Source organism: Pseudopipra pipra, chromosome 6 (assembly GCF_036250125.1).
Source record: "Pseudopipra pipra isolate bDixPip1 chromosome 6, bDixPip1.hap1, whole genome shotgun sequence".
Classification (NCBI taxonomy): domain Eukaryota; kingdom Metazoa; phylum Chordata; class Aves; order Passeriformes; family Pipridae; genus Pseudopipra; species Pseudopipra pipra.
In genome coordinates this window covers 10,178,901-10,192,122 of record NC_087554.1, presented here as the reverse complement: position 1 = coordinate 10,192,122, position 13,222 = coordinate 10,178,901, and the positions used below count along the sequence as shown (strand labels likewise).

At 39.3% G+C, this 13,222-nt stretch overlaps 1 protein-coding gene across 2 annotated transcripts in view; it reads left to right on the top strand.

Annotated features, from left to right (window-relative positions):
* The window catches only part of PARVA (parvin alpha), a 66,479-nt gene that overhangs the window by 24,713 nt on the left and 28,544 nt on the right, over positions 1–13,222 (top strand). The window contains exon 1 of one of the 2 annotated variants that reach the window (XM_064657308.1): positions 6,437–6,794. The exons of the other annotated variant lie outside the window; for it this stretch is intronic. Coding sequence (XP_064513378.1) covers positions 6,767–6,794 — 28 coding nt within the window. The 5' untranslated portion in view covers positions 6,437–6,766. Of the gene's footprint in view, positions 1–6,436; positions 6,795–13,222 lie in introns of those variants that run through there. 2 annotated transcript variants of the gene reach the window in all.

Genomic DNA, 13,222 nt, shown 5'->3' with positions numbered 1-13,222 from the left:
AATTGTTTTAAAGCAAGGCTTTCCAGGGATGAACACAGATTTCCATCTAGATTAAGCTGCCAACACGTGATTCATAAGACCCCAGAGATTTCCCATTAGATAGAGCAGAACTGTTGATCTCTGCTGGCACTGTAGAAAAAGGAGATGAAAAAGTTTTCACTGTCTGGGCATGACCAGTTCAAGAGAGCACACAGGAAGAACATCAATGCCACAAAAACTCTCCAGATTGATGTGCGAGACACTTTGCTTTTGCTGTCATAGAATGTCCTGCAGAGGCAAGTGCTGAAGACACAGAGCCCCATAGAATTTATCCGTGGAGGCAGATTTTTACTCTTTTACTGAATGGGCTACTTGTTAAATTTTACAGGAGTAAGGCAAAGAGTGCTTAATGAGTTGCAGCTAACCAGTACAGTAATTCCCAACTTGGTCCCTAGAGGGTAAAGTCAACATATCTATGGTTAAAGCTGCACTGTGGTTCTTACAGGCCTGCATCACAAAGGAAATAAATTATCTATTTCAAGTCAGTGAGACCTTACCTGTAACCTCTCAAGTGTTGTGATACACATCAAATAGACCATAGAAAACAAAGGTCTGTGGATCCAAAAGCCCAACTAATAATGTTTAGAGAAGCTGAAAAGTAGCCTCTTCTATGGTTCTCTTCAAAGCAGACTATGAATTCAAATAGAGCCCTGTAAGACACACAGGGAAATGTTAGGGCACCCAGACACCGACCATCAGATTGTTCCTTGAGTGTACCATGTGCCTTGAACCCTGGCACTACCATTTCTGGGATTAAAATCCAGAGCTCAAATATGTGGAATAAGTACCAGATACACACAGTGGGTTGTAGAGTTACCTTTTGTCTCACCATTCCGCAGTGTGTCCACATAACAGAAGTGCTGTAAACTCTTGTAAATAGGCTGTCCAGTTCACTGAAGCTTTCATGCCATTCCGTAGCAGCCTACAGAAGTCCAGATATAATTCTGTTTGGTTTAGAGTTGCCTCCATGGGAGCTAAGTCACTGGTTCTGATCAGCAGGATGGCAGCAGAACGGTAGCGTGTAGGCTAATGATTTTATGGAATCGTCTGAAAAACTAATGGAGAGTTAGGTTACTGAATGTGGGATCAGAAATAGTCTGTGTGCATGTGACGGGTGAGAAGATCTCTCTTTTTCTGGTGTCTGTGTGGTGTTTTGACTTGTTGCTCTTTTATGAAGGTAAGACTGAGGAGTGAAGCTGTGCTGCAGAGGGACACGAGCCCAAAGCTCCAAAGAGCATTACTTGATTTGTAGAACAGACTAAGGTCTTCTGATGAACAGCACGATGCAAATATTACATTTTTAAGGGATGTACCCTGCTACTTCTTGTTTCTGACAGACATGCTGGGAATTTCCTTTCTCACAAACAATGCCTGTCTCGCTAGAAACCAGTTTCCATGACTAAAACTATGGTGAGAGCATCAACCTAGTATGGTTCCAGGAATAACCTACACGTCAGCTCTACTCTGCCAAGAACACAGAGACTGGTTACTGAGATGAATGGTTTTGGTTAATATGCACCACAAAGTAGAAAAAAAGATGCCTATATGTTTTAGTTCATAGATAATTACCGAGAAATTGTGTATGGAGAGAAATAATGTACGGTTGGAGAACAGAAATATAAGCCTTGAACTTCCTATCCTGAAAATATAAATCACTGCAAGTTTTAAAGCACTTGCATGAGTCATATGCAGAGGTCATAGACCAAATTTGCTGATGGAGGCAGGATGAAACAAATTCGGCTGCATTTTTATGATATTTTTCCTGCTGCTCCTAGCTTTTTATTTACCCAAAGTAATATAATTTTCCAGAGAAGTGTAACAGCTCCAACATATGGAACTGCTATCCAGTTCACTGCTTAGGTGCAGAACTGAATGGGAACAGTGGTGTGTCAGTAAATAGCTTACTGCATGTCAGGGAAAGTAGTCTCTCAGGAACCATATTGCCAGCTTGGCAGGATTCTAGAAACGGAGATCTCAAGTGGAATTGGTGTAGTAATGCAGTCAGTGAATAGGGCCCGGGCATAAAGGAAATTCAACTCGAGTAACATGAAGACTAAATGGAAGGCAGTGAGAGAGTAATGAGAAAGAGGGGCTTGTTAATGTACAGGCCTATAAATCAAGGGGTTTTTCCTCTTACTCTGCCACAAACTTTGAGCCAATTTTGGACATCTTTGTAAGTCAGTACACTGTAGTTCTTCTCTTGAGAAGTAGCATCATGGCACTAGTAAGCTGTTTGGCAATCAGTTGTGCTGCCTTTACTCTTGCTGAGTAATATTTTTGTGCCACAAGAGAAGTTGGCAGGGGTTGTGATTTAGGTCTGACCTGCATACCAGTTTTATGCTGCTGAGATTCTGCTGACTTTGTTTCTGCATTTTCAGTAGCATTGCTGTGTTTAGATTTTGATCCAGCATAGCTCTCTTAGAAAATGAGAAGAGAGTTATTCCTACATTCAGTTTAAAATGTCAGCACATAACAAGCCAACAAGTCTGGCTCCAGGTGAAGGTTTTAGACCTGAGTGTGTCTTGATTTAATGTCAGGGAGTGAGAGTTGCTTGTTAAGAGAGAGAGGCTGTATTATTGAGTGTTCCAAATGAACTGATTTTGTGTGCATGTATGGTTGTAAAGATTTTGTTTATGATATAAGGCATAAAAAGGTGCGTGTATTTATAGATATAACACCATTTGCTTCCTCCTGTGTTTTTAGGGAAAAGGGTAATGGACCTGCCTGTGTTTAGTGACACTTGGGCCTTGCAAGGTGCACTACAAATAATAGCAACATTCTGAGTGAGCTGTAATTCCTCAGGTTCTTGTCAACATATTTTTAACTATTTGTCAGTTATATTATAGGTGAACTGTGTCATGTCAGTGATATTTTATTTTTGTCAACAATTCTAATTTTTTTGCGTTTGCCACCTAGATCTAGTTGGAAATGCCCCTTTTGAATGTCTTTTGTCAACCTTCACCTGTGTTATTTGGGAAGGTGTTTCATAATTTGGATTTTAGTGAATGGTGAGGGGAGGTTAAGTGCCACCCCTGAAGTCCCAGATGTCAGCCTCATATCATCCTTATGGGAACTTGGGAAGGCACAAAGGTAGTTTGGTGATACCTCTTTCCTCCCTGCACTTACACACCAATAGATGTTGGCACTGCCAGGGATCTGACCTATAATTTCTTTGTAAATGAACATTTTATGTGATTCCCAGTTTGCATGACTCTTGTTTCTGCTTATGTATAGTGTACAAGGTCTGTCTTCTCTTCTTCCATGCCATTCCTGGCATTTTAAATTCAGGTAGATTAGATTTAGACTCTTTGTAATGAATCTGCATCATTCTGTGTTCTGCATACTCCTGAAATAGCCTGGGGGAACGTGATAGACCCGATTTATGTGTGTCATTTAGAGGCATAAGAAAGCATCTGATTGATTTAGTCTTTCTTTTTTTAGCTCTTTCCTATAAATCTAATCATCATTTTCCTTTAGCATTACACTATTGAGGAAAGTATGTTTTTTCAAAGGCAGGATGCCTTCCATATTTAAAGGTGGTGTTACTTAAAGAAAAATGGCTTAGAGGTCTTTACAGAAGACTTTCTCTTGCTAATTCTAGTGGTAGCTCCAGATCACAGTTTGCAAGGTAGAAATATGTCTGACATTTATTTCACCAGCAGTAAATTCAACTGCTTCATTTTTGGTACTATTTCCTGACTTCAACAGGGTATGATATGGGTAGGATGCTTCTGAACAGCACTGAGCTCTACAGCTGAAAAACTGTGTGAAAGCATAAATGGGTGCTGATACTGCAGTGCATGGCATGTGGCAAAGGAGAAAAAGGACTGATGAGATTTGGCTGTGTTTCTTACTGTGGTGGTGAGAGGCTCAGCTTCTAGTCTCTGTCACTTCTGCACAGAGCAGAGCAAAAGAGACAGAAGCATTAAGGACCTAACCCTGTAATTTTCCAATTGAAATCACTAAGTATAAACAGTAAGCCAAGTTTTCTTCTAATATCAATCCATGTTCTTCTGTTGGCTTTAGTAAGGCTGTGCCCATTTGCAGTAGCTGAGAATTAAGCTGTTGCTCCCATCCCAACCTTTCTGATGACTTAACATAATTTTTTAAGCATAAAAGTCTTGTTTCAGGTCTGGATTGTTGGCTTATATGTTTAAATTGGAGGGTTGTCAGTCCTCATGTAATCAGCACTTGGAAGAAGATCCATGAGTGAGGTTAGGTAAAACTGTGGGTTTTTTCCCTACTACTATCTGGATTTTCTCAGAACCTAGATAATTTTATCCCATTTGCATCAAACATGCAGGTAACTTTAGAATCCTGCATCTGTATTGTTTCTAGGGAAGCAAAATAAAATTACAAATGACAGTAATTGACATTACATGCTTTAATTGAATTTCCTCCTCTGTGAACCAAAACCTTTTAACCAAGTATTGCAGTGCTATTTCTGTATTTATTTGTTACATGGGTAAATGTGCTATGTGGCAGATCCAGTATTTATCCATTTTCACAAATTAAGCTATCAGTGTCATGTTGCCTTTGAATTGTTTCCTGTATTGATGGCCAAAACGGCTTGAAAAAGACTTTAGTCCTCCCTGGCTATACTTCTGTTTTTACAAAGCTGAAAATTGCAGGGTTGAAAATGAGCCCTTAGGAACAGTTTGGGAAACTCTAGGCCCAAAGCATCTTACCAATGTGCTTTTTTTCCTCTGCAGTGATCTCTGCTAAAGGAAGGGGGAAGTACACAGGCTTTTTGAGTGATGATGTTGCAGGAATTAGAAATCAAGCCCTGTTTGAATTTGTTTGTGGCAAGTGAAAATGAATTACAGAGAGAATGAGCAGGGTCCCCAAACTATGCACTTCAGATCTACTATTGTCAACTTCTTGCCATGTTATACCCTCAGAGAAAGCAGCTCTGCTTTAGCCAATTTACAGCTTTCTTACTCTGCTGTAACCTCACCTATTACCTGGACATGATCTTTTGTTTAGTACTGTAGGTATATAAACAAAAAAAATTTCATTTACTATTTTTGTGAAATAGCTATTGCTGTGCATGCAAAATAGTGCTGCTTTGTACACAAGTATAAATAATCGCTTGCAAAACAGCTTGAATTGATGATGCAGGTTGCTGTGGATTCAGACTTTGTGAATTTTCATTATATATAATCATGTTCAGCATTGAAGTTTCAAGTGAAGCATGGTTTTCCTTTAGCTGTACTTATCTCCAAAATGGGATTGCCCCAGTAAAGTATCTGGGACACTTAGAGTTCTATTCAGAACTTAAGAAAAGGAAAGCTTGGTAAAGAACTGCCAGCTCAGTATTGTCCTGTGACTGAATGCTGTTATTCAGCAGTTCAGCAATCCAGTTTTCCAGTGCCAGAAGGCAACAGGACTCCAGGAGTCAGAATGGGGAGCCCCATTACTACTTGTGAGTACTGCGTGAAATGGAAATGTTGGCAGGAGAAAGCTGCTTTTAGGAGTGACCCAGTAGCCACAGACCAATGTGTATCAGAGACTCATTAGAACTGGAGAACAATGCAGTTTCAGAACTGTGATGGGGGCTCCATGTCTTTCTCTGCAAGGAATCACATCTGACATGAAACCTGCGGAATGAATGTTGTGCAGCACAGCTGAATAACACTAAATAATAAATACTGCTTAGTTCTCCATACTTGTCTTTTGGCACTGGTACTTTAAATGAAGTTCAATTGGAAACTAGAAAGGTAACTACTTTCCACTACTTAGAAATGAGCCAGGGATGTGTCACTTCCCTCATCCAGCTCCAAGTTGAAACAGACACTTAAACATTTTACAGCTTCTGAAAAGTTTTAGTCTGTAGAAAACTTCATAGGAATTTGATTTTTAGTCCAAGCAAGTAATTGCTTTAGATTATATTTTCATTACTGTCCCTCTTTGGAAGGACCTATAGACCATAAAACTAGTTTATTTCTTACCAGTAGTTTATTATTCTTTTGATGGCTCATACCTCTCCTTTCCTTTGCTTTTTAGCTTTTTATATGCCTTTTACTGTTTCAGAGCTTAATCCTCATTCCATGTGAGTTTTGCTAATTATTTCAGTTGGGAAGTATTTTTAGAGAAAAGAGTGCTGTGACCAGGACCTGAATTTGGTAATATCACACACGCACCTCAATTCTGGAAACAAGCTTCAAGGATTCTGTAACTCCTGTTGATCAGATTCTGTTTCACAAACAAACAAACAAACAAACAAAAATATTGCCATGTCTATGCATAGAGCTTTCCTACACTTTGAGGGGAACTGTGACTTTATTCAGTTATAAGGGGAAAAGGTACAAATTACCTAGAGCAGAAACAGACTGCGATTACTAAAAACGTGTGTTTTACACTTGCCCTTTGAGCACTTTGTTTAGTTATATGACTGATAACAAAGGCACACAATCAAAACTGCATCACAGCCTTCAGAACACAACTCACCAAGCTGCAAAAAGCAGATTTGGTTTCTTTTGCAGATGGTCTATGAGTCTCATGTGGCATCATATTAAATTATAAAGGCAGTCAGTCGCTTGTTCTGAAGCGATGCTCCGAGCCGAGAGTTGTGATGTGCTTGGACCATTCTGTTGGAAAACAGGCTCTAAAGTTAATACAGCTTCTCTGAAGAGCAGCAGCAAAGGGGCCTGCAAGGGGCTTCAAACACCTTAAGGACTGCAGTCCCCCCTGTGATGCACTATGAGGGTGGCCCAGCGACCCCACGATGGGCTGTGGAGCGTTTTGCCCTAAAGGTAGGAGACTAGACTGACTTGGTTTCTGTGATACTTTAGGAGCATTGTTTTCTGACCTTGTGTATTTCAATGGCAGTTATTTTTGGTTTGTAATATTTTGGAGATAAGAAGGGGAGTATATTTTCTTCTTACCCTTGTCAGACTTCGCTTTTCCTGGGTAAAAGAGGAAGAAAATACAGCAGTTAATTTTGAATGCTATTCCATGAAAATATTTCTGCAATATTAGTGAGATAGAATTAGCTATTTCATCCTAGTGGTATTTCATAAGAGTATGTGTTTCTGTTAGCTTCAGTTTGGTACAAATTCAGTCCTTAAGTAACACTGGCTCCAGTGCGAAAACAGCGATTTTTATCAGCTGAATTTCCACTCAGAGCAAGCTGTAGTTGAAAGCATTCTTGGGATAGAAATTTTCAGATGAGCTATGTGTTATGCAGTAGGTAAGTTTTAATATTTGTGCTTATTAAAATGAAAATTTTGTGATACTGTATGCTTTCTAATAGGAAGAGCAACATAAACTCATTTATGACATCAGCAACAGAAAGCTGCAGATTATTTCTGAGAAACTCCAAATGTGTCAGTGCTATGAAGTAAAACCCATTTAAGGTTATCTACTTAGATTATTGAGTTGCAGGTTTTGGTACATTCACCTGCAAGGTAGGAAATACAGCCACAGCTACTATTGATATGATTGCTCTTCTTGCTGAAATAGATACATTAGTAATGACAGCAACCCATGAAATGCATTTGACAGGTAGGAGCTTACACAGTGGTGTTTCCCTTGTCTGACAGCTCTTGACGGGTGGTAGCAAGTGCTGCTCCAAACTTACAGCTTGTTTGGGATTTCTTGGAAAAGACGGTTTTAATGCATGTGCAGTTCAGAGCTGGTCCTCACAATAACATGTGAACTTCATAATCAGATGAACTGTTCAATAAAGTACTTTATTTTAGGGCATTTGGAAATTGGAGCAGCTGTTTGAGTTTTATGAGGAAATAAGGAAGATTAGGAACGCACAAGAGGGTACTGGGCAGGGCCTGTGAAAGGCAAGGCACAGGGCTGGATGAAAATCATTACTACTGGTTATATGGAAAGAAGGGTGTTCTCTTTACAATGATATGGGTTTGGAAAGCAAGAGTATTCTTGTCCACTCTGTGTCAGGCTAAGTGTAACATTGCAGACAGGTAAGGCTGTATTTTCAAGTGCCAAGCTTCCATTTTACAAGTGCAGTTTATGTCTCCAGAAAGGAAACATGTAGATGTATTCCATCATCTGAAATTGCATCACTTTCTGTGCTGCAGAATGGGGATAATGCTATTTTTTTCTGTTGGTGGGATGTTAAATGAATTAATTCTGATTAAGGGATTTGAGAACCTAGACTGGAAAATGTTCATTTATTTCCTGCGCAAATTGAGAACTAACTCTGCTTTCCTAGGCCAAACATAGTTTCCAGCTTGTGCTACCAAAGTCCTGTCTTGCATCATCATCTTACACTTTTGTGTAAATATGTTTTAGGAGAATAGCACAGCCATACTACTGATCACACCACACTGTGATTTATGCCAGCTGACCAAAGTCCTCCCTCTAGCCAGGGATTGCCACAGCCCTAATATCTCTGTCCCTGAAATGGCCTGTCAAGCTGTATGGCTGGGAAAAAGCAGAAGGGCTTCCACACATCAGACCTGCATCCTGCTGGTGCAAACTCCTGTGAGATAAGAATGGGGAAGCAAGTTTACCTTTTCTGTAGTCCTTGCTGTCACAGTCAAACCCTGAAGCTTTTCTGCTGTCAAATACCTGTTAACCTCCACGTTGGTGAGAGAACCCCAGAGGGCAGCTTACTCTTCAGTATGCTAGAAGATATATTTCTGCCATTTTAAGGTTTCATTTTTTTGCCTTTGACCAAATCCGGCCCATTTTCTTTAAGAATGTAGCTGGGTTTCTGTTGATCCAGCCAAAGCCACAGCCTAGTTTTCCCATGTTGAAGGCCTGTCTTTAGATCCCAATTCCCAAATTAGATCCTGATTCTGTCCTTGACAAAAAACTTCAATTCCCTAGGACATGTTGCAGAGATTTTTAGAAACCATCTGTGTGGTAGGCACAAATAATAAACATAGCAAGAAACTGAAAATCTTTAAAGTGGAGGGGAAAAACAGAATTAGATGTTGCAAGTTAATTCTCCTTCGTTGTACTGAATCTGAGAACCATGGTTAGATGCCCAGGATTGATGCAGAAGGTAGCAAAAAATGGGCTGCAAACTACCAATTATGTAAATTAGTAATACATCTACATATTTGTATTCATTATTATTTTAATTTCTTTGGGTGACTCTTATCCCATCTTTCATGTGTTTGCTACTTGTCCAGCCTCTGTGTCACCCCCAGACTTCATCTTGGTTGACTTTGACACCAAAGTAAGTTCTGGAAGTGTGAGGAACTTCCGTAAGATATTAAGGTGGTTTGGGCTTTGTGGTTTTTTTTCCTTTTGAGATGTAGAAATTCTTGGCCATTTACTACAAATCTTTTGATCCTTTGTCACAAAGTCATTCCTTGAAGATGACAAGATGCTTATCTTAAAACACAAGTAGCTCTAGGAACTACAGTTTGAAAAGAGTGTGATACATAAACTAATTTGCAGTCTCTGAGAAGGAACTTCAACTTTCCAGTAAATGTAGTAATTTTTCTATTTCTTTCAAGAAAAAGCAATCATCTAGATGACTGAGATGCAGTAGGTCTGACACTTAACTTTTTCTCCTTCAAAAGCGAGGCTTATATACACAAGAAGAAAAGAGCAAGAAATTCAGGAAATCCTCAGCTTGCTACTGGTGTGCCCTCACATTCCTATGAACTATTTTTGGGTTTTCTCTTAGGAATAGCTAGAACTTGTTGAGCTGGGAAAGACTTCTTGGAACAGATCCTTGGTTTTGTCTTCTCTGCATGAGTGCCTCATGTTGATGTTGGAATAGCTACTATTAGCTGGTTGGTGATTCACAAAATGAGGCAAGTCAGCCCTACAAAATCAGCTTCTCCACTCCACAATGTTTGGAAAAAAACATTGTTGCAGCAAGCTGTTGTGCATATAGGATGAACAATTGCCTCCACTTGCTTCGGGTTAGGACTGCAGCAAGAGGTCTGTCTGCCTCTCCTCTGCAGATTTGTTGTAACTCGAGAAACATCAAAATATCAGTGAGAAGGATAAAAACGCTTCCTCCTTCTGTCTCTGTGTAGCCTCGAGTGCTCTGTGTAATTGTGATGTGCCTCAATAAATCGGTTTAGGGATCTGTCAATACTTACCTCAATAATTTGGAAATCTCAGCTGTCGAAGGATTGGTTTCAATGAAACACTTTGAATATAGGGATACCATGTGCACACCAGCAAACAACCTGTGTGTGTCTGTTGCACAAAGACCCTGTGTAAGCATCTGAGGCTGTTTGGAGCTTGCAGGCTGGGATCAGATTCAGCACAGCACATTTTGATAACAACTTGGAATGGTCACAGCATTTCTCATATGCGTGATTTATTCTTCAGTGGGAGTAAAAATCAGTGTCAATTAAACTCTTGTCTGTATTTGTTCCCAAAGCTGCCTTTCGGGGTTTTTTTGTCTGGGTTTTTTTTTTTTTTCAGTAGGGTTTTAAACACTCCTGGAGGGTAACAAGCTTCTCAAAACATCTGCAGACACTGCTTATGTATTTTAAAAGATGTGTTGAGAGGATGTGTTGAAGGAATGAATGGAATGACTGGTATCTGTGTTAGCTTGACACTGCACCACTTATTACCTCTTAGAAACTACAGGAAAATTCTGAGAAAGGAGGACTGAGTTTGCTCCCTGATTTGTTGTTTTTTACCTACTCAGACCCAGACCAGACATTTGTCAGCCTATGGAGTTGTTTTTTTTTTTTTCCCTGTTAATTGCAAAAGAGAAAGGAACAGCAAACTAGTTACTGAGGTACTTCAGGGTGGCTTTGGACTTTAAAGAAAGCTCAAGGCAATAAGCATTTAATTTCTGCTGGATACATGAAAATCAAATCATAGCATTTCTCCCATCTTTTTTGTGAACAGCATTACTCCTGTTCCTTTTGTGTGCATGCCATGTTTGGTTTAATGGAGAAATGAGAAAAGAAAATAGATTCTTTTTTGGAGACTGAGTACTAATGTAGAAACATTAAAGACAGGCACATTGTTGTCAGCCAGTTTGCATATTTATTTACTTTTACAAATGGTTGGCTTGGAGTCAGCAGTTAATGGAATGAGAATGATGTTCCTGTACAGATCATTTCCTGAGAAACATTTTCAATTACAAACATATCTCTGCTTTTCTTCCCTCATTTGTTATGTCTTGGAGAATAAATGGGGAGTAGCATTTACAACTCAAGGTTTATGTTCTGAAGACAATTTTAACAATGATCCCCACATAAAAAGGCCCTTTTGTAGTTGCAGACATATGTTTATGATGTTTTGTGCTGTGAATATCAAATTTCTGGTGGACGCTGTGTCACACTCTGCAAACTTGTAAACATCTATAAATCCATTGGATCATTTTAGTACCATGTGTTATGCAGATTTATTGTCTTTTGTGTGGATTTCTTTTGTTTCGGAGTTAAAGCTGAGCTGCCAGAATCCATGTTGGATGAATTATGTATTCCAGAAAATTAGGCAGTACCATTTTAGATTAATATTTTCTTTTCTCTTTGTGGAGTTACAAGATGCACACACACAAGTATTTGAAATTAACATTTTGGATGGATTGCCCAGAAAGCAATTGCATAAGTTTGCTTGACTAAATAGTATCATCCTGTAAAAGCTTAAACTAGGACTTTTTGAAAATGTTTTTGCTGTTTTTTTTTTTCCTCATTCTCTACCATCTTAGGTAATTTTGATCAGTTTTCATATTTACCAGTACAAATCCAGAATTACTCCACTGGAATTATACCAGCTTATAGAACTGGAGTATGTGAGAGGGAACAGGAATCCCACTGAGCCAGTGATCTGGTATAAATCAGCATAAATCCACTGAAGTCTGTGCAGATACACTCATTTACACTCAAGTCTGCATTGCAGGCCATCAGATTGGTAGAAGAAGTAAAGCTGCTCTTGTGCAGGAGTGGTTACAAAAACAAACCACCAAGGTCATGGGCATTTACCAGAAATTTGCACCCAGTAAAGAGAATATGAAACCAAAAAGCAATTCTTCTAAATTTGGCTCAGTTGTAATTGAGTGTGTGTCTTACACAAGAGCAGTAAAGACAGTTCTTGAAGAAAATCAGCATTCTTCTGAACTGGCTATGACTTCTGGCTACATATATAAATGTATGTAGCATAGGCATGCATGTTTGAATGTGGGCATATATACAAATATCCAGTGTTATTCTGGCAATATGAATGCAGCTAGCATTCCAAATGGTCCAAAGAATAAGCTTAAGACAGAGGCATGACATGTAAAGCTACTGCCTACCATAGCAGTTTAAAATATCAGATATTTTTTGACTTTTTATAGAAAGCTTAAACTCTTGGAGTCATGGGAATGACTCAGCTTCTACAAAAAAAAAACAAAACAACAAAACTAAAAAACAACAAACCCAACCAAAGCACATGCAACCTTCAAAATGGCAGAGAAGACCTTGAATGGAAAACTCTTAGACTGCAGAAAGAAAGCAGTTAAAGAACTGCAGAAATGTTGTATGCATTTATGTAGGTGTATGTGCATATATTTAAATCTCCTGGTTTTGAAAAATTGCGGTCAGAGGCATTGTGGCATTGTGCTCCTCCAGCATTAGGGCTCAGTTCTAGTTAGTCACACACTTCCAGAATCGATCCGTTACTTTTGTAGCACTTGAGTAATTTTAGTTTTGTAAGTACGGGATCAATTACATGGGAAGATATGGCTGTAGCACTCAGAGGAGAGACTATTTAACACCGCATCTTGCTGTATTTATTTTACGATTCTTTGGATAGATATGCTAAAATATGTCTAAACCACAGAGAGTGCATTGGGTGATGTGGCATTTCTGAGCTCGGTTAAATAATGAGATGTGTTTCATTCAAATCAGAATAACATTAAGCCCTGAATACTAAATAGGGCAGCAAAAAGCCTTCAGCACACAAAACAAACAAGTAAAAAACCCAAATGAAACTGTCTAATAAATACAATGTGGAGCAACAGGCTGCATGCACTAGAGGAATTAAGCCAATTTAAACCGTATGGGCAGTGCTCCACTTTCAGATGTGCTCGGCCTCCAGCAGTTCCAATGGCAGTTGGATGCACGCATCAAAGGGCAGGGCCTGGCTCAGAGCACCAGCATGGATTTGATAGCATAGGTTTATGACCTTGTAATCCTAGAGCATCTAAACCAGTAAGAATTCCATCCAGCTTAAAATAGCTGCTGTAGCTGCTGTTGATACAGGCCTGCGGGCTCCCCGGCTCTGGGGCCAAATTTGG